This window comes from Gobius niger (genome assembly GCF_951799975.1).
Source record: "Gobius niger genome assembly, chromosome: 10".
Classification (NCBI taxonomy): domain Eukaryota; kingdom Metazoa; phylum Chordata; class Actinopteri; order Gobiiformes; family Gobiidae; genus Gobius; species Gobius niger.
Genome location: NC_136861.1, coordinates 4398523 through 4424923, shown reverse-complemented (window position 1 = coordinate 4424923; position 26401 = coordinate 4398523). Strand labels below are relative to the sequence as shown.

The following is a 26401-nucleotide window of genomic DNA, read 5'->3' as shown; positions in this document are numbered from 1 at the left end:
TCAGGCTTTGTTGCATGATTTTGTAGAACACGCTGGAATTCCACATCCGCCATAACAGAAGACAGGGACGGCCCACAGCCAATCGGAGCTGCGCTTAGTTCTGGCGGGAAGGAATATGACCAATCGTAACCCTCGTTTTTCAGAGTGCGGAAGTCTGTCATGTCAAACTGTGCAGAAGCATTTTGTGTCTGGCGCTAAGTGCGCTTTTATTGCGCTTTTCTGCTTTTTATAAAGATTTCACACGATCAGAGGCCACAGAAGTGTGTGTGCACATTGGATACGAGTCAAGCACGCGATAAACGCTGTCCTGTCACGGGTTTTGTTGCTTTAAAACGAGGTGAGAGTGTTGGAAAACGCCGGTTAGCAGCGAGGGCTAAATGTAGCTTTAGCGCAGTTTAGCTTTTGGGCTAACTGTGAGCTTTTTCTGAACCCGAAACAGGGGGAAATGAACCACAAAAGTAAAAAGCGGATCAAAGAGGCGAAGCGGAGCGCCAGGCCCGAGCTGAAGGACTCCGCGGACTGGGTCAAGCATGGATATCACGACGCTTTCGACGTGTCGCACCGCAGCGTCAAGGTAATGTCCACACACACAGCGCTCCGCCGCCAGGAGCTAATGTGGCTAATGCTAACAGGAACAGTGCAGCTCGGCACGTACGCGATGGACACTACACAATAACATCACCATTTATATTTATTTATTTATTCAACCTCTGACCAGACTCATGTGACGCTAATACGAGTAACATTTTGTAATAATAATAATTTTAAAAAAATGTAGAAGTAAAAAAGTAGTAGGGAAAAAATTGAGGGTTTTCTCTGGGCATAAATAATAAATCTGGCCAAAATGAAGGCCTAAAATATCATTATTAAATTGGGTCAAAATAGCTTGAAATCTTCGGTTATTGGACTATAATGACATTTCTCATGTATGTTATACGGCAGCCAGGGGGAGGCAAGTTTGTGTCGTGGAGGCCGATTTTCATCATTGCCAAAACACCCAAGGGCCGAACCCCAACATTGTCGCCTAAAGTATAGAACTATTTTCTGCAAATGCCAGTGTTTTATATCAGTGGTTCTCAGGTTCTCAGGGCTTTGGGAGCCACCATTATCCTCAGATGACGAGCCGAGGACCCAAATAAAACAGTAATTTCTCCTATATCGTATAAAATGTTGAATTTTCCACGCAAGTTTTTGTTGAACAAGTAGTAGATTTCCTTTCTTTCTTCTTTCTTTCTTTTTTCAGTGCTCACGACCACACCCATGGTATGGAGCACAAGTTCACAAAAACAAAACAGAACAAAGTAATAACAGATATCATTTTAACAGAGGAAGAACCTTTTTCAAAAAGGTACCAAATTTACTAATCACATTTTGCCTTTGATTTTGCATAAGTGAAATAAATTTAAACATTGAAGGGCGTCTTACAAAAAATGTTGGCAAATATTTTTCTCTATTGACGACAACTTCCGCATTTGAACATTCAAACAGTAAATGAAACTCATCACCGACAACATTATCATTACAGAGATTATAATAACGAAATTTTCTGTCAATGCCTTTGTATCGGCCACTACGTTTGCCAGTCGATTATTTCCGGTTCTTAAATTACAAATGGCGCGTCTGTGAGAGACATTCTCACACAAAAGATACTTTTCTAATTCAAATACGGTTTTAAATTCCACATAAACATCACAAGACGACATAGTGCCACATTCTCCTCTCCATTTCTGTGTAAACTGGTCCTTTAGGGTTCGTTCCACTTTGAGTTTCAGCCAGTTAACATTGGTGATTTTCTGGGATCTCCAAATATAGGAGAGACCGCAGTCATCGAGGATCTGTTTCACTTGCAGTAACCATGGGGACGTGTATTCACCTTTTCTAAACAACCTTTAAGACTGAAATTCTGATCAAAACAACCCGATAACATTAATTTTAACAGACACAGTTGGAAAAAAAAGTTCCCTGTAGACTCGTGACCCACTGAAAATGGTTCCATGACCGACTTTTGGGTCCCGACGCCCCAGTAGAGAATCACTGTTTATCATGATGACCAAGCGGGATGTTCTGACAGGACATTTTTTAAATACTGACACTATTTCTCGCATTTTATGAGTACTTTACCAGGTGTCTGCTCTCTTATTTGCATAATAATATTTCTCAAAATCATCTTGGGGGCCAGAGGTTCTGTGCTAGAGTTATACGGGTTAAGTTCTTCAACAACAGTTCTGGCTAAAATTGTTCACAGCTTTTTGCTCAAAGGTTTCCTGTAATGTATCGAGATTTCCCCTCATTCCTTTTTGATACAATGTTGGAAAATCTTAGTGAAATGAGGACTTAGTTTGTGTGTTTGTTGCATAAAAAATGTACTATTTGAGCAAAGCAATAAATGTATGTTACTTGAATACTGTGAGTACTCAGAAGCAGCAATAAAAAGGACATAAAAGTATATTCAAATTAATGGCTTTTTCTGTCACTATCATTTACTTTCAGTGGAAGGAGTAACTATACTACTCAGGTTAATGCAGATACTTCAATACAATACAATAGTAGCATTAAAAAGTAACATCCTAGGTAGGGCTGCTCGATTATTGAAAAACTAATAATCACGATTATTTTTGTCATAATTGAAATCACGATTATTCAAACGATTATTTGTTGCCTTTAAAAAAATCCATCAAAAAAGTGAAAAAAATCCATCAAAAAAGACAAAAATCCAGCAAAAAAATGACAAAAATCCAGCAAAAAAAATGACAAAAATCCATAAAAAAAGACAAAAATCCAGCAAAAAAGTTACAAAAATCCAGCAAAAAAAATGACAAAAATCCAGAAAAAAAGACAAAAATCCAGCAAAAAAAATGACAAAAATCCAGCAAAAAAATGACAAAAATCCAGCAAAAAAATGACAAAAATCCAGCAAAAAAGTGACAAAAATCCAGCAAAAAAGTGTCAAAAATCCCAAAATTAGAGAGAAAAAAAGGAAAAAAATTGGGAAAAAAAAATTGAAAAAAATAAATAAATAAAAATTATAATCGATTTTTTGCGATTATGCTAATTTTGTAATCGTTTACTATTGTAATCGAAATCGTAATCGAATTTCGATTAATTGCACAGCCCTAATCCTAGGTATATAATGAACCGTTGAACAAGCTCTTCGAGTGTTTCTAATCCATGTTCATGTCACGCGTTTCAAAGTCAATCATTAAGTTGTGAATCAGCTGCTCGTAAACGCTCTGCACCGACGCCCTGTGTTTGTTCTGTCGGTACAGTCATGCACAGGTTACGCCTTAACTCTGCATAATATGTGCACTCAGTTTGGATAACGCTACAGTCTGTCTATTTTATTTTGTGTGTTTAAACAGTAGAATGAAGCATGTAAAACGCTCAAGAGGAGCAATAATTCAGGAAGTGATAAAGTCCGGCCCCGTCACCAGCAGCACAGTGGCGTTCTTTGTCTATTTCACAAAGCACAAAAGACTCATTTACCTTTTTAATGGATGTAATGGAGTTAAAAGTCCATTAAACCAAGGATCGTCTGTTTTTTTCTGTGAGGGGGAATTGCCCAGTTCAACCCTATCATCAGCTGTTTACTTTTAACTGTTTCCTTTATGGCTAGTACGGACTTTCTGCAGTAAAAAATCAACTGAACCCAACAAAAAAAGATTTACAAAAGCATCTTGTTAACCCCTTAACTCCCGCCTGAACCGAGAGCATTTTCTCCAGTTTGGCTTTACCCCAATCCAAAAGCTTCTGGGAAAAAGGTGAGAAAATAGCAACAAAACTGAGACGAAAACAATGATGGAAATGTGACTAAAAAGTGAGAAAACATTGACAAAAAATGGACGAAAAATTTATGAAAAAGTGGCAAAAATGTCACAAGAAATTGACAAAAAATTGACAAAAAAATGCCAAAAATGTGACAAAAAAATACAAAAATTTGATAAAAAAGACAAAAAAAGTTACAAAAATGAGCTGAATACCCAACAAAAAAATGATGGAAAAAAAATCTGATGACGTGAGGAAAAAGATCCTCTCGGTTCCCGCCTGAACCGAGAGCATTTTCTCCAGTTCAGCTTTACCCAAATCCTGTAGGCCAGTGTAACACCTCATTTTAAAGCTAAGATCTACAAAACTCATCTAAATGGATCTTTTTCTTCACGTCATCAGATTTTTTTCCCATCATTTTTTGGGGAGTTTTCAACTAATTTTTTTAACTTTTTTGTAATTTTTTTTGTCAAATAGTACATTTTTTGTCACTTTTTGTCACATGTTCATAATTTTTTCATTTTTTGGTCATTTTTTGTAATTTTTTTGGTCATTTTTGCCACTATTTCATCCTTTTTTTCATTCTTTTTTGTAAATTTTTCGCCATTTTTTGTCACTTTCTGTCATTTCTTGTCCTTTTTTTGTCCTTTTTTCTGACATTTTTGCCACTTTTTCATCATTTTTTGTCAATTTTTCAAAAACTTTTTTCACTTTCTTTACTTTTTTTGTCCTTTTTTGTCAATTTTTAGACATTTTGGTCAAAAAAAATATGAAAAAGTGGCAAAAATGTGACATTTTTGCCACTTTTTCATATTTTTTTTGGTCATTTTTTGTCACTTTCTGTCATTTTTTTGTCATTTTTTGTCCATTTTTTTTCCCCCAAATTTTTTCCACTTTTTCATCATTTTTTGTCAAATTTTTGTCAGTTTTTGCTCACTTTTTTGTCACATCTTCATCATTGTTTTCGTCTCAGTTCTGTCGCTATGTTCTGGATCGGGGTAAAGCCAAACTAGAGAAAATGTGCTCGGTTCAGGTGGGAGTTAAGGGGTTAACCACCCTCTGGCGGGCCCCGCTTTGGGCACCCCTGATGTAAAGTCTTCATCACGTCATCTGTGTGTTCCTCTCCCAGGACAACGTGGAGCGCGTGGACGCCTCGCGCCTCAGCCCGGAGGAGTTCATCGCCAGGTTCGAGCGGCCGTACAAGCCCGTGGTGCTGCTGAACTGCCAGGACGGGTGGGCCGCCAAGGAGAAGTGGACCCTGGAGCGGCTCAAGCGCAAGTACCGCAACCAGAAGTTCAAGTGCGGCGAGGACAACGACGGCTACTCGGTGAAGATGAAGATGAAGTACTACGTGGACTACCTGGAGAGCACCCGCGACGACAGCCCGCTCTACATCTTCGACAGCAGCTACGGCGAGCACGCCAAGCGCAAGAAGCTGCTGGAGGATTACGCCGTGCCCGTGTTCTTCACCGACGACCTGTTTCAGTTCGCCGGGGAGAAACGCCGGCCGCCGTACAGGTGAGGAGAGCCCCCTAGAGGTGAGAAGAGCCCCCTAGAGGTGAGGAGAGCCCCCCATAGGTGAGGAGAGCCTTCTAGAGGTGAGGAGAGCCGCCTATAGATGAGGAGAGCCGCCTATAGATGAGGAGAGCCGCCTATAGATGAGAACTTAGAGCCCCCTATAGGTGAGGAGAGCTCCCTACAGGTGAGGAGAGCCCCCTAGAGGTGAGGAGAGCCTTCTAGAGGTGAGGAGAGCCCCCGAGATCCCCCTACAGGTGAGGAGAGCCCCCAGAGGTGAGGAGAGCCTTCTAGAGGTGAAGAGAGCCCCCTAGAGGTGAGGAGAGTCTTCTAGAGGTGAAGAGAGCCCCCTAGAGGTGCGGAGAGCCTTCTAGAGGTGAAGAGAGCCCCCGAGATCCCCCTACAGGTGAGGAGAGCCCCCAGAGGTGAGGAGAGCCTTCTAGAGGTGAGGAGAGCCCCCTACAGGTGAGGAGAGCCCCCGAGATCCCCCTACAAGTGAGGAGAGCCCCCTACAGGTGAGGAGAGCCCCCAGAGGTGAGGAGAGCCCCCTAGAGGTGAGGAGAGCCCCCGAGATCCCCCTACAGGTGAGGAGAGCCCCCAGAGGTGAGGAGAGCCTTCTAGAGGTGAGGAGAGCCCCCGAGATCCCCCTACAGGTGAGGAGAGCCTTCTAGAGGTGAGGAGAGCCCCCGAGATCCCCCTACAGGTGAGGAGAGCCCCCAGAGGTGAGGAGAGCCTTCTAGAGGTGAAGAGAGCCCCCTAGAGGTGAGGAGAGCCTTCTAGAGGTGAAGAGAGCCCCCTAGAGGTGAAGAGAGCCCCCTATAGTTGAGAACTTAGAACCCCTATAGGTGAGGAGAGCCTTCTAGAGGTGAAGAGAGCCCCCTATAGTTGAGAACTTAGAACCCCTATAGGTGAGGAGAGCCTTCTAGAGGTGAGGAGAGTTCTTCAGGTGCTTCATAATAACCTCTTGTTCTCTAGGTGGTTCGTGATGATGATCCAGAGGATAAATTAACCGAAAATTTCTCCGTCATTTCCGGAATATTTTTTACTTTGACGGAAAATTTCAAAGGCCGTCCGTCATTTTGAAGGATTGAAAATCAAGCCGTAACAAAAATAAATATATTCATAGCGCACGGGGCTCTCTCTCTCTCTAAAGTTTTACACCGCATCTTGTCTTGGATGAGCTCTTACAAGTTGTATCACTGCCTTGCTAGATAACTTTCCTAACAACAACACGATGCCATCCATCCATTTTCTTCCGCTTTATCCGGGGCCGGGTCGCGGGGGCAGCAGTCTCAGCAGAGATGCCCAAACTTCCCGATCCACACACATCTCCTCCAGCTGTTCTGACCCCGAGGCCACACCAGGCCAGCTCAGAGACATAGTCCCACCACCGTGTCCTGGGCCTTCCACGAGGCCTTGTCCCACTAGGACATGCCTGGAACACCTCCCGCGGGAGGCGACCAGGAGGCATCCGGAACAGATGCCCGAGCCACCTCAGCTGCTCCTTTCGACGTGGAGGAGCAGCGACTCTACTCCGAGCTCCTCCCGGGTAACTGAGCTCCTCACCCGATCTCGGAGGGTGCGCCCAGACACCCTGCGAAGGAAACTCATTTCGGCCGCTTGTATTCGCGATCTCGTCCTTTCGGTCATTACCCAAATCTCATGACCATAGGTGAGGGTGGGAACGTAGATCGATCGGTAAATCGAGAGCTTTGCCCCGACTCAGCTCCTAGATAACTTTCCTAACAACAACACGATGCAAACGCGGTTAAAGACTAATAATATCGTTCCCATATGGAGCCGCTCTTCTCACGTAAGTCTCAGGACGAGCTCATCTATGTCTCTCTCTCTCTTTCCCTCCCCGTATGGCAGGGGGCGGCGCGTCCTGCAGTGATGTGAACTGGTACATTGTCCCGTTCACCCACCGTCTCTTACATCCCGTTAAGATTGAAAAAAATGCAAATAATAAGCTCCACTTTACATTTGTATCAGCGTAATCTGAGCCTTGATATTGATGAGCAGGTGACGCTCTGAAAGTCGTCATCCTGAGACTTTTACGCACGAGTTTATACACATTTCTGTTGCAAAATGTACCAAGACTGTTCAGATCAGGTTTAGTTTAGCTCCATTTATCCTGCAATCGCACATTTTTCTAACAAATAATATGCAGCCTATATATATACATTTATTATTTAAAAAAAAAAGGCTTATGAGAGATTAATTCATGAAGGATTTTTTTTCAACCCTGAGAAATTATCCCGAGCGAAACCACTGTGATAACCTCTTGTTCTCCAGGTGGTTCGTGATGATGATCTCTTGTTCTCCAGGTGGTTCATAATAACCTCTTGTTCTCCAGGTGGTTCATAATAACCTCTCGTTCTCCCGGTGGTTCATAATAACCTCTTGTTCTCCAGGTGGTTCATAATAACCTCTTGTTCTCCAGGTGGTTCATAATAACCTCTCGTTCTCCAGGTGGTTCATAATAACCTCTTGTTCTCCAGGTGGTTCATAATAACCTCTTGTTCTCCAGGTGGTTCGTGATGGGCCCGTCGCGCTCGGGCACCGGGATCCACATCGACCCGCTGGGCACCTCGGCCTGGAACGCCCTGGTTCAGGGGCACAAGCGCTGGTGCCTGTTCCCGACGCACACGCCGCGGGAGCTGATCAAAGTGACCCGGGACGACGGCGGGAACCAGCAGGACGAGGCCATCACGTGGTTCAACGTCATCTACCCGCGCACCCAGGAGCCCGGCTGGCCCCAGGAGTTCAGGCCCCTGGAGGTCCTGCAGCGGCCGGGGGAGACCGTGTTCGTGCCAGGTAGGGGGCGCTCTCAGTTACACAGCATTGAAAACTACCGTAGGGGTAACCTCTTAACTCCCGCCTGAACCGAGAGGATCTTTTTACTCACGTCGTCAGATTTTTTTTCCATCAGTTTTTTTGTTGGGGATTCAACTCATTTTTGTAACTTTTTCGTCAAATTTTTGTCACGTTTTGTCACATTTTGTGACATTTCTATCATTTTTTTCTTCAATTTTTTATAATTTTTTTTGTCACATTTTTGTCATTTTTCCGTCAATTTTTTATCAAATTTTTGTCTCATTTTTATCACATTTTTGTCACATTTTGTCATTTTTTCGTCCATTTTTTCGTCCATTTTTTGTCACATTTTTGTCATTTTTTAGTCAAATTTTTATCACATTTTTTTGTCACTTTTTTGTCATTTTTTTGTCACATTTTGTCACATTTTGTCACATTTTTGTCATTTTTTTGTCTTTTTTTTGTGTCAAATTTTTGCCACTTTTTCATCAATTTTTCGTCACTTTTTTTCAATGTTTTCTCACTTTTTTGTCACATTTCCATCATTGTTTTCGTCTCAGTTTTGTCGCTATTTTCACAGCTTTTTTCCAGAAGCTTTTGGATTGGGGTAAAGCCAAACTGGAGAAAATGTGCTCGGTTCAGGCGGGAGTTAAGGGATTAAAGGAAGAGACTTTGTTGTTTCAGCTCAAATCAAATTCGATTTGTTTTTCTCCATTTCACCCAATCTTTCTTTCTTTCTTATTTTTCCCAAGTTTTCGCAATTGTTTTTTCCGTCTTACTAATTTTCCCAAATTGATACCCTATTTTTTCCCCTTTTTTCCCCCAAAAAACAATTTAAACACGATTTTTCCTTGTTTTTAGCCTCATTTTCCTTCCACACATTATGGTTCTGTTTTCTGGTTCTAGACGCCACAATATTTTAATATAGATATAGAATAAAGCATCGTACCCAGCCCTATACATGACCTACATGGGTGTTTTATTTAGAAATTTTGAAAGATTTGACTGTATTTTGCACATTTTTAGAGTATTCAAACAGGAATTTGACCTCTGATTTGTGTAATAATATCATCTTCAAAATCATTAAAAAAAATCCTGAGGGCCAGAGCTTCAATGCTGGAGGGCCGGAATTGGCCCTCGGACCTGATGTTGCCTACTCCTGGCCTACATAATTCTTAAAAAACAAAGAAAAAAAACAAATTGCGAACAAATAATGGCACTGCTACAATCAAATATTGTATTATATGCTAATAAAATATATGTATAATTTATCTACATGATCTGGCAACCCCCCAAATTTGTCTCGCGACCCCCTTGAGGGTCCCGACCCCAGGTTCAGAACCACTGCTCTATTAGACACATTTCTATGATTTAAACCTTTACTTTGATAACAAATGTTTAGCCAAAGTGGAGAAAATGTGCTGTTAAAGGTTTAAATATCAGCCAACCCTCTTCACATGGGCCCGCCCCCCAGAGTCTGTAGGACCTACTGCAGCGGTCGGCAAGTTTGAGTCACAGAGGACGATTTTCATCATAACCAAAACACCAAGGGCCGAACCTCACCATTGTAGCCTAAAGAAAGAACCATTTTGTGCAAATGCCAAAGTTTTACATCAGTGGTTCTAAAGTGGTCCGGCTCTGAGACCACTTAACCAAGTAAAACTGTAATTTCTCATATATCTTATAAAATATTGTATTTACCACATGTTTTTATTGAACAAGACATAGACCCTCGTGGGGCCTTCGGTCCTTTTGACCCGACAGCCACTGGAGCCCACGGCCGATCAAAATGACCCAAAAGCCTTTTAAAGGAATAGGCCACAGTTTTTCCATACTGAGATATTTTCTTACCTTAGCTTTGACGAGTTCTTTAGGACCTGTCTGATCTTCAGTCACGTAAACACAGCGCAGACGGCGTTAGCATTTAGCCTCTCCCTCTCTCCTCTATAGCTCCAAAACTGGTCAAGATAGAAGCTACCAAGCTCTTCCACGTTTTCCCTATTTAAATATGGTTACGTGAAGTGTTCCACTACAAAGTATAATTACACAAAATTAAACAATGTGGATTTTCTAAGCGGATAAAAGGGGGAACTATATTGTAAGGCGTAATAATACCAGGAGTAGTTTGAAATATGCGCAGTAATCTTCACTTTACTGTGCGGATGCCAAATTACTTTTTTGTAAAAAGAAGCACAAAAAATATGAATGTATGGTTATTTTAAGTGTGTGTACATACAATAGGGTCTTGAAAAGGTGCAAAATTAAGGGCCACATGAGGGTTAAGACTGAAATTATGATTAAAAAAAAAACAATATTAATTTAACATTTAACAAACACACAGTGTGTTTCTGTGTAGTTACAGATGGAAAATATTGAAAAAAAAGTTCCCTGTTGGCTCGCGACCCACTTTTGAGTCCCCGACCCACCAGTTGAGAATCACTGTTTTACATTATATACGACCGAGTGGGATGTTCTGTAAGGACATTTAAAAAATACACTATAAAAGGACACTATTCCTCACATTTTTTAGAGTACTTTAACAGGTATTTGCTCTCTTATTTGCATAATAATATTTCTCAAAATCATATTGGGGGCCAGAGCTTCTGTGCTGGAGGGCCGGATTTGGCCCCCGGGCCTGACGTTGCCTACCCCTGACCTACTGTATCTGTTTTGCCCAGTGTTTTGGACATCAGGGGTTCACAACCTTTTTGTCTCGTGTTTCTCCCAGTCCGATGTTCAATATAAAGCTAAAAAACTTGCCAATGGAATGTAACACATGTTTTAACCAGCAGAGGGAACCAAAGAGCCAGTATTCTGTTTAATCTCAATGACTCACATGAAAAACAAAACCTCTTACTTTTTAGGTACATAAACATAGTATCTGTATTTTAGCATAAAATACAGATACTATCCCGGTCTAAATAATCAAACTGTTTGAAATGATATTACTTTCTACTCCCTGTATAACTCGTTCATTCAGCTTTTATGGTGAAATGAAATGCATCATTCCCATCTTCAGCCTGACTTCATCTTCCTCTGGTGTCATGAAGTTCTACTGCAGTGCTGTGAAGTATTGACTGTAGTATTTGGTAGTGACTGTAGTATTTAGTTGTGGACAGACCGTGACCCAGATCAGGCCGAGCAGATAAACGAGATTAACCCCAAACACTCCGTCTGATCTCACCTGCTTCTGTAATCTGCCTTCAGAGTAAGAGCTCCCTGGTCTTTCCCCAATACTGACATGTTCGGTATCCACGTGTAGCAGGAAAGGCTGTGACCGAGAAGACAATGTTATCCAAATATGGTCATTTCCTTTGTGGGAGACAGCAGCGGCTAAAGACGGGAGTTTGACCAGTGTGGCCAATATCAGAGGCTCCTGTGAGGCTTTGTTATGCCAAGGAAACCAGATAAGTTTGTCAGGGGCAGATGCAGGCAGAGGTGGAGTTATTAATCAGGAATGCCAACAATGGGCAGCACGAGCGGCGTCCTCGGTCGGGCCTACAGGGCGAGAAAACAGAAGATGGAAGCGAGATTTGACTCGTCAGGCGGCTCAGCGGCTACGAACGTTTCTCCAAATGAGCTTTTCATTCATTGTGTCGTAAAGTCTGAATTTTTAGGCCCAATATCCGTCTCGTCCCCCCATGCTCCCCATGCTCCTCATGCTCCTCATGCTCCTCACGTCCCTCACGTTCCTCACGTCCCTCATGCTCCTCACGTCCCTCACGTCCCTCACGACCCTCACGTCCCTCACGTCCCTCACGTCCCTCATGCTCCTCACGCTCCTCACGTCCCTCACGTCCCTCACGTCCCTCACGTCCCTCACGTCCCTCATGCTCCTCACGTCCCTCACGTCCCTCACGTTCCTCACGTCCCTCACGTTCCTCACGTCCCTCACGCCCCTCACGCCCCTCACGCTCCTCACGTCCCTCACGTCCCTCACGTTCCTCATGCTCCTCACGTCCCTCATGCCCCTCACGCCCCTCACGCCCCTCACGCTCCTCACGTCCCTCACGTCCCTCACGTCCCTCACGTCCCTCACGCCCCTCACGCCCCTCACGTCCCTCACGTCCCTCACGTCCCTCACGTCCCTCACGTCCCTCATGTCCCTCACGTCCCTCATGCTCCTCACGTCCCTCACGTCCCTCACGTTCCTCACGTCCCTCACGCCCCTCACGCCCCTCACGCTCCTCACGTCCCTCACGTCCCTCACGTTCCTCACGTCCCTCACGTTCCTCACGTCCCTCACGCCCCTCACGCCCCTCACGCTCCTCACGTCCCTCACGTCCCTCACGTCCCTCATGCTCCTCACGTCCCTCACGTTCCTCACGTTCCTCACGTCCCTCACGTCCCTCACGTTCCTCACGTCCCTCACGCCCCTCACGCTCCTCACGCCCCTCACGTTCCTCACGTCCCTCACGACCCTCACGTTCCTCACGTCCCTCACGTTCCTCACGTCCCTCACGCCCCTCACGCTCCTCACGCCCCTCACGCCCCTCACGTCCCTCACGTTCCTCACGTCTCTCACGTCCCTCACGTCCCTCACGTTCCTCACGTTCCTCACGTCCCTCACGCCCCTCACGCTCCTCACGCCCCTCACGTTCCTCACGTCCCTCACGACCCTCACGTTCCTCACGTCTCTCACGTCTCTCACGACCCTCACGTTCCTCACGTCCCTCACGTCCCTCACGTTCCTCACGTCCCTCACGTTCCTCACGTTCCTCACGTTCCTCACGCCCCTCACGCCCCTCACGTCCCTCACGTTCCTCACGTCTCTCACGCCCCTCACGTCCCTCACGTCCCTCACGTTCCTCACGTCCCTCACGCCCCTCACGCTCCTCACGCCCCTCACGTTCCTCACGTCCCTCACGACCCTCACGTTCCTCACGTCCCTCACGTTCCTCACGTCCCTCACGCCCCTCACGCTCCTCACGCCCCTCACGCCCCTCACGTCCCTCACGTTCCTCACGTCTCTCACGTCCCTCACGTCCCTCACGTTCCTCACGTCCCTCATGCTCCTCACGTCCCTCACGTTCCTCACGTTCCTCACGTCCCTCACGACCCTCACGTTCCTCACGTCCCTCACGTTCCTCACGTCCCTCACGCCCCTCACGCTCCTCACGCCCCTCACGCCCCTCACGTCCCTCACGTTCCTCACGTCTCTCACGTCCCTCACGTCCCTCACGTCCCTCACGCCCCTCACGTCCCTCACGCTCCTCACGTCCCTCACGCCCCTCACGCCCCTCACGCTCCTCACGTCCCTCACGTCCCTCACGTCCCTCATGCTCCTCACGTCCCTCACGTTCCTCACGTTCCTCACGTCCCTCACGTCCCTCACGTTCCTCACGTCCCTCATGCTCCTCACGTCCCTCACGCTCCTCACGTCCCTCACGTCCCTCACGTTCCTCACGTTCCTCACGTTCCTCACGTCCCTCACGTCCCTCACGTTCCTCACGTCCCTCACGTTCCTCACGTCCCTCACGTCCCTCACGTCCCTCACGTTCCTCACGTCCCTCACGCTCCTCACGTCCCTCACGTCCCTCACGTCCCTCACGTTCCTCACGTTCCTCACGTCCCTCACGTCCCTCACGTTCCTCACGTCCCTCACGTTCCTCACGTCCCTCACGCTCCTCACGTCCCTCACGTCCCTCACGTCCCTCATGCTCCTCACGTCCCTCACGTTCCTCACGTTCCTCACGTCCCTCACGTCCCTCACGTTCCTCACGTCCCTCACGCCCCTCACGCTCCTCACGCCCCTCACGCCCCTCACGTCCCTCACGTCCCTCACGCCCCTCACGCTCCTCACGCCCCTCACGCCCCTCACGTCCCTCACGTCCCTCACGTCCCTCATGCTCCTCACGTCCCTCACGTTCCTCACGTTCCTCACGTCCCTCACGTTCCTCACGTCCCTCACGCCCCTCACGCCCCTCACGTCCCTCACGTCCCTCACGTCCCTCATGCTCCTCACGTCCCTCACGTTCCTCACGTCCCTCACGTTCCTCACGTTCCTCACGTCCCTCACGTTCCTCACGCCCCTCACGCTCCTCACGCCCCTCACGCCCCTCACGCCCCTCACGTCCCTCACGCCCCTCACGCTCCTCACGCCCCTCACGCCCCTCACGTCCCTCACGTTCCTCACGTTCCTCACGTCTCTCACGTCCCTCACGTCCCTCACGTTCCTCACGTCCCTCACGTTCCTCACGTCCCTCACGTCCCTCATGCTCCTCACGTTCCTCACGTTCCTCACGTCCCTCACGTCCCTCATGCTCCTCACGTCCCTCACGTCCCTCACGTCCCTCACGTTCCTCACGTCCCTCACGCCCCTCACGCTCCTCACGTCCCTCACGTTCCTCACGTCCCTCACGTCCCTCATGCTCCTCACGTTCCTCACGTTCCTCACGTTCCTCACGTTCCTCACGTCCCTCACGTCCCTCATGCTCCTCACGTCCCTCACGTCCCTCACGTCCCTCATGCTCCTCACGTCCCTCACGTTCCTCACGTCCCTCACGTCCCTCATGCTCCTCACGTTCCTCACGTCCCTCACGTCCCTCACGTACCTCATGCTCCTCACGTTCCTCACGTTCCTCACGTCCCTCACGTCCCTCATGCTCCTCACGTTCCTCATGCTCCTCACGTTCCTCACGTTCCTCACGTTCCTCACGTCCCTCACGTTCCTCACGTCCCTCATGCTCCTCACGTTCCTCACGTTCCTCACGTTCCTCATGCTCCTCACGTTCCTCACGTTCCTCATGCTCCTCACGTTCCTCACGTTCCTCACGTTCCTCACGTCCCTCACGCTCCTCACGTCCCTCATGCTCCTCACGTTCCTCACGTTCCTCACGTTCCTCACGTTCCTCACGTCCCTCATGCTCCTCACGTTCCTCACGTTCCTCACGTCCCTCACGACCCTCACGTCCCTCACGCCCCTCATGCTCCTCACGTTCCTCACGTTCCTCACGTCCCTCACGTCCCTCATGCTCCTCACGTCCCTCACGTCCCTCATGCTCCTCACGTCCCTCACGCCCCTCACGTCCCTCACGTCCCTCACGTCCCTCACGTCCCTCACGTCCCTCACGTCCCTCATGCTCCTCACGTCCCTCACGTCCCTCACGTTCCTCATGCTCCTCACGTCCCTCATGCCCCTCACGCCCCTCACGCCCCTCACGCTCCTCACGTCCCTCACGTCCCTCACGTCCCTCACGCCCCTCACGCCCCTCACGTCCCTCACGTCCCTCACGTCCCTCACGTCCCTCATGCTCCTCACGTCCCTCACGTCCCTCACGTTCCTCATGCTCCTCACGTCCCTCATGCCCCTCACGCCCCTCACGCCCCTCACGCTCCTCACGTCCCTCACGTCCCTCACGTCCCTCACGCCCCTCACGCCCCTCACGTCCCTCACGCCCCTCACGTTCCTCACGTCCCTCACGTTCCTCACGTCCCTCACGCCCCTCACGCCCCTCACGTCCCTCACGTTCCTCACGTCCCTCACGTTCCTCACGTCCCTCACGCCCCTCACGCCCCTCACGCTCCTCACGTCCCTCACGTCCCTCACGTTCCTCACGTCCCTCACGTCCCTCATGCTCCTCACGTCCCTCACGTTCCTCACGTCCCTCACGCCCCTCACGCCCCTCACGCTCCTCACGTCCCTCACGTCCCTCACGTCCCTCACGTCCCTCATGCTCCTCACGTCCCTCACGCCCCTCACGTCCCTCACGTCCCTCACGACCCTCACGTCCCTCACGTCCCTCACGTCCCTCACGTCCCTCACGTCCCTCACGTCCCTCACGTCCCTCATGCTCCTCACGTCCCTCACGTCCCTCACGTTCCTCATGCTCCTCACGTCCCTCATGCCCCTCACGCCCCTCACGCCCCTCACGCTCCTCACGTCCCTCACGTCCCTCACGTCCCTCACGCCCCTCACGCCCCTCACGTCCCTCACGTCCCTCACGTCCCTCACGTCCCTCATGCTCCTCACGTCCCTCACGTCCCTCACGTTCCTCACGTCCCTCACGTTCCTCACGTCCCTCACGCCCCTCACGCCCCTCACGCTCCTCACGTCCCTCACGTCCCTCACGTTCCTCACGTCCCTCACGTCCCTCATGCTCCTCACGTTCCTCACGTTCCTCACGTTCCTCACGTCCCTCACGTCCCTCATGCTCCTCACGTCCCTCACGTCCCTCACGTCCCTCACGTCCCTCACGTCCCTCACGTTCCTCACGTCCCTCACGTCCCTCATGCTCCTCACGTCCCTCACGTCCCTCACGTCCCTCACGTCCCTCATGCTCCTCACGTCCCTCATGCTCCTCACGTCCCTCACGCTCCTCACGCTCCTCACGTCCCTCATGCTCCTCACGTCCCTCACGTTCCTCACGTCCCTCATGCTCCTCACGTCCCTCACGTCCCTCACGTTCCTCACGTTCCTCACGTTCCTCACGTCCCTCACGTCCCTCACGTCCCTCACGTCCCTCACGTTCCTCACGTCCCTCATGCTCCTCACGTTCCTCACGTTCCTCACGTCCCTCACGTCCCTCATGCTCCTCACGTCCCTCACGTTCCTCACGTCCCTCACGTTCCTCACGTCCCTCACGTTCCTCACGTCCCTCACGTCCCTCACGTTCCTCACGTCCCTCATGCTCCTCACGTTCCTCACGTTCCTCACGTCCCTCATGCTCCTCACGTTCCTCACGTCCCTCATGCTCCTCACGTCCCTCACGTCCCTCATGCTCCTCACGTCCCTCACGTCCCTCACGTCCCTCACGTCCCTCACGTTCCTCACGTTCCTCACGTTCCTCACGTTCCTCACGTTCCTCACGTCCCTCACGTTCCTCACGTCCCTCACGTTCCTCACGTCCCTCATGCTCCTCACGTCCCTCATGCTCCTCACGTCCCTCATGCTCCTCACGTCCCTCACGTTCCTCACGTCCCTCACGTCCCTCATGCTCCTCACGTCCCTCATGCTCCTCACGCCCCTCACGTCCCTCACGTCCCTCATGCTCCTCACGTCCCTCACGTCCCTCACGTTCCTCACGTCCCTCATGCTCCTCACGTCCCTCATGCTCCTCACGCCCCTCACGTCCCTCACGTCCCTCACGTCCCTCATGCTCCTCACGTCCCTCATGCTCCTCACGCCCCTCACGTCCCTCACGTCCCTCACGTCCCTCACGCCCCTCACGTCCCTCATGCTCCTCACGCCCCTCACGTCCCTCACGTCCCTCACGTCCCTCACGTCCCTCATGCTCCTCACGTCCCTCATGCTCCTCACGCCCCTCACGTCCCTCACGCCCCTCACGTCCCTCACGTCCCTCACGTCCCTCATGCTCCTCACGTCCCTCATGCTCCTCACGCCCCTCACGTCCCTCACGTCCCTCACGTCCCTCATGCTCCTCACGTCCCTCATGCTCCTCACGCCCCTCACGTCCCTCACGTCCCTCACGTTCCTCACGTCCCTCATGCTCCTCACGTCCCTCACGTCCCTCACGTCCCTCACGTCCCTCACGTTCCTCACGTCCCTCACGTCCCTCATGCTCCTCACGCCCCTCACGCCCCTCATGCTCCTCACGTCCCTCATGCTCCTCACGTCCCTCACGCCCCTCACGTCCCTCACGTCCCTCACGTCCCTCATGCTCCTCACGTCCCTCATGCTCCTCACGCCCCTCACGTCCCTCACGTCCCTCACGTCCCTCACGCCCCTCATGCTCCTCACGTCCCTCACGTTCCTCACGTCCCTCACGTCCCTCACGTCCCTCACGTCCCTCACGTCCCTCACGTCCCTCACGTCCCTCACGTTCCTCACGTCCCTCACGTCCCTCACGTCCCTCACGTCCCTCATGCTCCTCACGTCCCTCATGCTCCTCACGCCCCTCACGTCCCTCACGTCCCTCACGTCCCTCATGCTCCTCACGTCCCTCATGCTCCTCACGCCCCTCACGTCCCTCACGTCCCTCACGTCCCTCACGTCCCTCACGTTCCTCACGTCCCTCACGTTCCTCACGTCCCTCACGTCCCTCACGTCCCTCACGTCCCTCATGCTCCTCACGTCCCTCATGCTCCTCACGTCCCTCACGTCCCTCACGTCCCTCACGTCCCTCATGCTCCTCACGTCCCTCATGCTCCTCACGTCCCTCACGTCCCTCACGTCCCTCATGCTCCTCACGTCCCTCATGCTCCTCACGTCCCTCACGTCCCTCACGTCCCTCACGTCCCTCATGCTCCTCACGTCCCTCATGCTCCTCACGTCCCTCATGCTCCTCACGTCCCTCATGCTCCTCACGTCCCTCATGCTCCTCACGTCCCTCATGCTCCTCACGTTCCTCACGTTCCTCACGTCCCTCATGCTCCTCACGTCCCTCATGCTCCTCACGTCCCTCATGCTCCTCACGTCCCTCACGTTCCTCACGTCCCTCACGTCCCTCACGTCCCTCACGTCCCTCATGCTCCTCACGTCCCTCACGCCCCTCACGTTCCTCACGTCCCTCACGACCCTCACGTCCCTCACGTCCCTCATGCTCCTCACGTTCCTCACGTTCCTCACGTCCCTCACGTCCCTCATGCTCCTCACGTTCCTCACGTTCCTCACGTCCCTCACGTCCCTCACGTCCCTCATGCTCCTCACGTCCCCCACGTCCCTCACGTCCCTCACGTTCCTCACGTTCCTCACGTCCCTCACGTCCCTCACGTCCCTCATGCTCCTCACGTCCCTCACGTCCCTCACGTCCCTCATGCTCCTCACGTTCCTCACGTTCCTCACGTCCCTCACGTCCCTCACGTCCCTCATGCTCCTCACGTCCCCCACGTCCCTCACGTCCCTCACGTTCCTCACGTTCCTCACGTCCCTCACGTCCCTCATGTCCCTCACGTCCCTCATGCTCCTCACGTTCCTCACGTTCCTCACGTCCCTCACGTCCCTCACGTCCCTCATGCTCCTCACGTCCCCCACGTCCCTCACGTCCCTCACGTTCCTCACGTTCCTCACGTCCCTCACGTCCCTCACGTCCCTCATGCTCCTCACGTCCCTCACGTCCCTCACGTCCCTCATGCTCCTCATGCTCCTCACGTTCCTCACGTTCCTCACGTCCCTCACGTTCCTCACGTCCCTCACGTCCCTCACGTCCCTCATGCTCCTCACGTTCCTCACGTTCCTCACGTCCCTCACGTTCCTCACGTCCCTCATGCTCCTCACGTCCCTCACGTCCCTCACGTCCCTCATGCTCCTCATGCTCCTCACGTTCCTCACGTTCCTCACGTCCCTCACGTTCCTCACGTCCCTCACGTCCCTCACGTCCCTCATGCTCCTCACGTTCCTCACGTTCCTCACGTCCCTCACGTTCCTCACGTCCCTCATGCTCCTCACGTCCCTCACGTCCCTCACGTTCCTCACGTCCCTCATGCTCCTCACGTCCCTCATGCTCCTCACGTTCCTCACGTCCCTCACGTCCCTCACGCTCCTCACGTCCCTCACGTCCCTCACGTCCCTCACGACCCTCACGTCCCTCACGCTCCTCACGTCCCTCACGTCCCTCACGACCCTCACGTCCCTCACGTCCCTCATGCTCCTCACGTCCCTCATGCTCCTCACGTCCCTCACGTCCCTCACGTCCCTCACGCTCCTCACGTCCCTCACGTCCCTCATGCTCCTCACGTCCCTCATGCTCCTCACGTTCCTCACGTCCCTCACGTCCCTCATGCTCCTCACGTCCCTCACGTCCCTCATGCTCCTCACGTTCCTCACGTCCCTCACGTCCCTCATGCTCCTCACGTCCCTCACGTCCCTCATGCTCCTCACGTTCCTCACGTTCCTCACGTCCCTCACGTCCCTCACGTCCCTCATGCTCCTCACGTCCCTCACGTCCCTCATGCTCCTCACGTTCCTCACGTTCCTCACGTCCCTCACGTTCCTCACGTCCCTCATGCTCCTCACGTCCCTCACGTCCCTCACGTTCCTCACGTCCCTCATGCTCCTCACGTTCCTCACGTCCCTCACGTCCCTCACGTTCCTCACGTCCCTCATGCTCCTCACGTTCCTCACGTCCCTCACGTCCCTCACGACCCTCACGTCCCTCACGACCCTCACGTCCCTCACGACCCTCACGTCCCTCACGTCCCTCATGCTCCTCACGTCCCTCACGTCCCTCACGTCCCTCACGTCCCTCACGTTCCTCACGTCCCTCATGCTCCTCACGTCCCTCACGTCCCTCACGTCCCTCACGTCCCTCACGTCCCTCACGTCCCTCATGCTCCTCACGTCCCTCACGTCCCTCATGTCCCTCACGTCCCTCACGTTCCTCACGTCCCTCATGCTCCTCACGTCCCTCACGTCCCTCACGTTCCTCACGTTCCTCACGTTCCTCACGTTCCTCACGTCCCTCACGTCCCTCACGTTCCTCACGTTCCTCACGTCCCTCATGCTCCTCACGTTCCTCACGTTCCTCACGTCCCTCACGCTCCTCACGTTCCTCACGTTCCTCACGTCCCTCATGCTCCTCACGTTCCTCACGTTCCTCACGTCCCTCATGCTCCTCACGTTCCTCACGTTCCTCACGTCCCTCACGTCCCTCACGTCCCTCACGTCCCTCACGTTCCTCACGTCCCTCACGACCCTCACGTTCCTCACGTTCCTCACGTTCCTCACGTCCCTCATGCTCCTCACGTCCCTCACGTCCCTCACGTCCCTCACGTCCCTCACGTCCCTCACGTCCCTCACGTCCCTCACGTCCCTCACGTCCCTCACGTTCCTCACGTTCCTCACGTTCCTCACGTCCCTCATGCTCCTCACGTTCCTCACGTTCCTCACGTCCCTCATGCTCCTCACGTCCCTCACGTTCCTCACGTTCCTCACGTCCCTCACGCTCCTCACGTTCCTCACGTCCCTCATGCTCCTCACGTCCCTCATGCTCCTCACGTTCCTCACGTTCCTCACGTCCCTCACGTTCCTCACGTTCCTCACGTCCCTCATGCTCCTCACGTTCCTCACGTCCCTCATGCTCCTCACGTCCCTCACGTCCCTCACGTTCCTCACGTTCCTCACGTTCCTCACGTTCCTCACGTCCCTCACGTTCCTCACGTCCCTCATGCTCCTCACGTTCCTCACGTTCCTCACGTCCCTCATGCTCCTCACGTCCCTCATGCTCCTCACGTTCCTCACGTCCCTCATGCTCCTCACGTTCCTCACGTTCCTCACGTCCCTCACGTTCCTCACGTCCCTCATGCTCCTCACGTTCCTCACGTTCCTCACGTCCCTCACGTCCCTCACGTCCCTCACGTTCCTCACGTTCCTCACGTCCCTCATGCTCCTCACGTCCCTCATGTTCCTCACGTCCCTCACGTCCCTCACGTTCCTCACGTTCCTCACGTTCCTCACGTTCCTCACGTCCCTCACGTCCCTCACGTCCCTCACGTTCCTCACGTCCCTCATGCTCCTCACGTTCCTCACGTTCCTCACGTCCCTCATGCTCCTCACGTCCCTCACGTCCCTCACGTTCCTCACGTCCCTCATGCTCCTCACGACCCTCACGTCCCTCACGCTCCTCACGTCCCTCACGTCCCTCACGACCCTCACGTCCCTCACGTCCCTCACGACCCTCACGTCCCTCACGACCCTCACGTCCCTCACGCTCCTCACGTCCCTCACGTCCCTCACGCTCCTCACGTCCCTCACGTCCCTCACGACCCTCACGTCCCTCACGACCCTCACGACCCTCACGACCCTCACGTCCCTCACGACCCTCACGACCCTCACGTCCCTCACGTCCCTCACGTCCCTCACGTCCCTCACGTCCCTCACGCTCCTCACGTCCCTCACGTCCCTCACGTCCCTCACGACCCTCACGTCCCTCACGTCCCTCACGTCCCTCACGTCCCTCACGTCCCTCACGCTCCTCACGTCCCTCACGTCCCTCACGTCCCTCACGACCCTCACGTCCCTCACGACCCTCACGACCCTCACGTCCCTCACGACCCTCACGTCCCTCACGTCCCTCACGTCCCTCACGTCCCTCACGCTCCTCACGCCCCTCACGTCCCTCACGACCCTCACGTCCCTCACGTTCCTCACGTCCCTCACGTCCCTCACGTCCCTCACGTCCCTCACGTTCCTCACGTTCTTCACGTTCCTCACGTTCCTCACGTCCCTCACGTCCCTCATGTTCCTCACGCCCCTCACGTCCCTCACGTCCCTCACGTCCCTCACGTCCCTCACGTTCCTCACGCCCCTCACGTCCCTCACGTCCCTCACGTCCCTCACGTCCCTCACGTCCCTCACGTTCCTCACGCCCCTCACGTCCCTCACGTCCCTCACGCTCCTCACGTCCCTCACGTTCCTCACGTCCCTCACGTTCCTCACGTTCCTGACGTCCCTCACGTCCCTCACGTCCCTCACGTTCCTCACGTCCCTCACGTCCCTCACGTCCCTCACGTCCCTCATGTCCCTCATGTCCCTCACGTTCCTCACGTCCCTCACGTCCCTCACGTCCCTCACGTCCCTCATGTCCCTCATGTCCCTCACGTTCCTCACGTCCCTCACGTCCCTCACGTCCCTCACGTCCCTCACGTTCCTCACGTCCCTCACGTCCCTCACGTCCCTCACGTCCCTCATGTCCCTCATGTCCCTCACGTTCTTCATGTCCCTCACGTCCCTCACGTCCCTCACGTCCCTCACGTCCCTCACGTCCCTCATGTCCCTCACGTCCCTCACGTCCCTCATGTCCCTCATGTCCCTCACGTCCCTCACGTTCTTCATGTCCCTCACGTCCCTCACGTCCCTCACGTCCCTCACGTCCCTCATGTCCCTCATGTCCCTCATGTCCCTCACGTTCTTCATGTCCCTCACGTCCCTCACGTCCCTCACGTCCCTCACGTCCCTCATGTCCCTCATGTCCCTCACGTTCTTCATGTCCCTCACGTCCCTCACGTCCCTCACGTCCCTCACGTCCCTCATGTCCCTCATGTCCCTCACGTTCTTCATGTCCCTCACGTTCCTCACGTTCCTCACGTCCCTCACGTCCCTCATGTCCCTCATGTCCCTCACGTTCTTCATGTCCCTCACGTTCCTCACGTTCCTCACGTCCCTCACGTCCCTCATGTCCCTCATGTCCCTCACGTTCTTCATGTCCCTCACGTCCCTCACGTCCCTCACGTTCCTCACGTCCCTCACGTCCCTCACGTCCCTCACGTCCCTCATGTCCCTCATGTCCCTCACGTTCTTCATGTCCCTCACGTCCCTCATGTCCCTCATGTCCCTCACGTTCTTCATGTCCCTCACGTCCCTCACGTCCCTCACGTCCCTCACGTTCCTCACGTCCCTCACGTCCCTCACGTCCCTCACGTCCCTCATGTCCCTCATGTCCCTCACGTTCTTCATGTCCCTCACGTCCCTCATGTCCCTCATGTCCCTCACGTTCTTCATGTCCCTCACGTCCCTCACGTCCCTCACGTTCCTCACGTCCCTCACGTCCCTCACGTCCCTCATGTCCCTCATGTCCATCATGCTCCTCACGTTCCTCACGTTCTTCATGTTCCTCTGGTCTCTTCCAGGCGGCTGGTGGCACGTGGTCCTGAATCTGGACACGACGATCGCGGTGACGCAGAACTTCGCCAGCACCACCAACTTCCCCATCGTTTGGCACAAAACCGTCCGGGGTCGACCCAAACTGTCCCGCAAGTGGTACAGGTACGACCGCGCCCGCATGTGGCTCATTCACACCTGTCTCCAACATCTGCAGACCACCATGAGCTGGAGCAGGACAGAAGTGTCCAGATGTTTCCCTGATCGTTGTCTGGACGTGACCTTAGTTGTGCTGAGATCATTAGAACGTCATTGAAAGTTGAACCCGTGTCTGCAGGATCCTGAAGCAGGAGCGTCCCGACCTGGCGGCGCTGGCCGATAAAGTGGATCTTCAGGAGGAGACGGGAATCGCCTCCGACAGCTCCAGCGACTCCTCGTCCTCCTCGTCTTCGTCAGACTCCGACTCTGACGTGAGTTCAACCAGATCAGATCAGTCTGTTTTCATATCCTCAACACATGAAGTTTATTACAGCAGCTCCATCTTAAGCAGAAGCATCAGCCATTTTGTACTTTAAGTATCAGTATCTGCTCTTTTAGCCATCCTGAAGTTAAGTATCGGCATTCATGTGATATGTTGTTCCTCTACCACTGTGGAGTACTAGTTTTTGTGATAAATATAAGTATTTTCTGGAGGTATTTCATCAAACCCGGAAGACGCAACGCTTCGATTCAGTTAACTCCGCCCCCTCTCTCCGCTCATAAAACTTTACCGTAATATAAATAAACAGCAATAAGTGAAGTTACTTCATGATGCAGTTATAAAGAGTTGACATCTGCAACGCAGGCTAACACGCAGGCTAACACGCAGGCTAACACGCAGGCTAACACGCAGGCTAACACGCAGGCTAACACGCAGGCTAACACGCAGGCTAGCACATACGCTAGCGCACGCGCTACACACACGCTAACATGCGCTAACACACACGCTACCCACAAACTAGCACACAAGCTAACACACACGCGCTACACACACGCTAGCACATAAGCTAGCACACAAGCTAGCACACACGCTAACACACACGCTAACACACACGCTAACACACACGCTAACACACACGCTAACACACAGGCTAACACACAGGCTAACACACACGCTAGCACACAAGCTAGCACACAAGCTAGCACACACGCTAACACACACGCTAGCACACAAGCTAGCACACAAGCTAGCACACACGCTAACACACACGCTAACACACACGCTAACACACACGCTAACACACACGCTAACACACACGCTAACACACACGCTAGCACACAAGCTAGCACACACGCTAACACACACGCTAGCACACAAGCTAGCACACAAGCTAGCACACACGCTAGCACACAAGCTAGCACACAAGCTAGCACACACGCTAACACACACGCTAACACACACGCTAACACACACGCTAACACACACGCTAACACACACGCTAGCACACAAGCTAGCACACAAGCTAGCACACACGCTAACACACACGCTAGCACACAAGCTAGCACACAAGCTAGCACACACGCTAACACACAAGCTAGCACACACGCTAACACACACGCTAACACACACGCTAACACACAGGCTAACACACAGGCTAACACACAGGCTAACACACAGGCTAACACACAGGCTAACACACAGGCTAACACACAGGCTAACACACAGGCTAACACACAGGCTAACACACAGGCTAGCGCACGCGCTACACACACGCTAACATGCGCTAACACACACGCTACCCACAGACTAGCACACAAGCTAACACACGCGCTACACACACGCTAGCACACAAGTTTGACACTGATGTAAAGATGTCAGAGTCACAGGTCAGTGGTTCACCAACAGGGGGCGCAGCAGCTGCTCAGAGCAGGATTCAGGAGGATTATAGCAACAACATGGCTAAAAGCTCCAAGTTTTTGAGTTTAAAGTTTCCTCGTGTGTTCAGGGCGGCTCCGGCTCCGAGTCCATGTCCCACCGGAGGAAGAAGCGACGCACCTGCGGCTCGGCGGCGAACGGAGACACCTGCGGTCAGGACGACTGCGTGAGCAAAGAGCGCAGCTCGTCCCGGTGACGCCCGACGACGACACAGTCCCGCCCCTGATCGGCTCCTGACCGGCTCCTGACCCGCCCCAGACCGGCTCCTGACCGGCTCCTGACCCGCCCCTAACCTAGTCCAGACCCGCCCACGCTTTATTTAAACTACAGCGACATGGAGTCCAGTGGCGAGTGAGCGCCCCCTGTAGGACTGATGGGGCCTCGCTGCAGTGTCCGTCTCTCTCACTAAGAATCCGTTTAAAAGGAGCTTTTTTTTCTCGTCTGACAGCACTTTCAACTTTTATTTCTCCTAAGTCGAGACGCTGCAGGTCAATGTTTCCCCAAACCCTCTCTCTTTATCCAGGAAGCGACTCCAACATGGCAGGTCTTTGTTCGGCATCCACGTGTAGCAGGAAAGGCTGTGACCGAGATGACGCTGTAATCCAAATATGGTCATTTCCTTTGTGGATGAACAACATTGGAAGTTTTTTCCCATTTGGCCATTTTTACGCTTAAAACGCTTTATTTTTATATGAAAACATAAAATGGCAGAAAACTCGTAATGCATTTTCTTCTCAGATTTTTATCAGTGATTCTCAGCAGAAGTTTCAACATTTACACTTTTCCCTCATTCACCTGCAGCGTCTCACCAAATCGCCGTGGTTTCCTTTAACCCTTTTCTAGTTCTTCAGTGGAGTCAGAGCTGGTCTTCACTCGTCAGTTTTTGCGTCTGAAGC

At 52.6% G+C, this 26401-nt stretch overlaps 1 protein-coding gene across 2 annotated transcripts; it reads left to right on the top strand.

Annotated features, from left to right (window-relative positions):
- Positions 1–17: 17 nt before the first annotated feature.
- Positions 18–25788, top strand: jmjd6 (jumonji domain containing 6, arginine demethylase and lysine hydroxylase). 2 transcript variants are annotated; one of them, XM_079564529.1, is made up of 7 exons: positions 18–337; positions 440–574; positions 4892–5280; positions 7808–8094; positions 23620–23755; positions 23928–24060; positions 25576–25788. In XM_079564529.1, the coding sequence occupies exons 2-7, from the start codon at positions 446–448 to the stop codon at positions 25699–25701; spliced, it is 1200 nt and encodes a 399-aa protein (XP_079420655.1). In that variant the 5' UTR covers positions 18–337; positions 440–445; the 3' UTR covers positions 25702–25788. The 2 variants fall into 2 exon arrangements, with proteins under 2 accessions (XP_079420655.1, XP_079420654.1); XM_079564528.1 differs by having other exon boundaries at positions 18–574.
- The last annotated feature ends 613 nt before the right edge of the window (positions 25789–26401 follow it).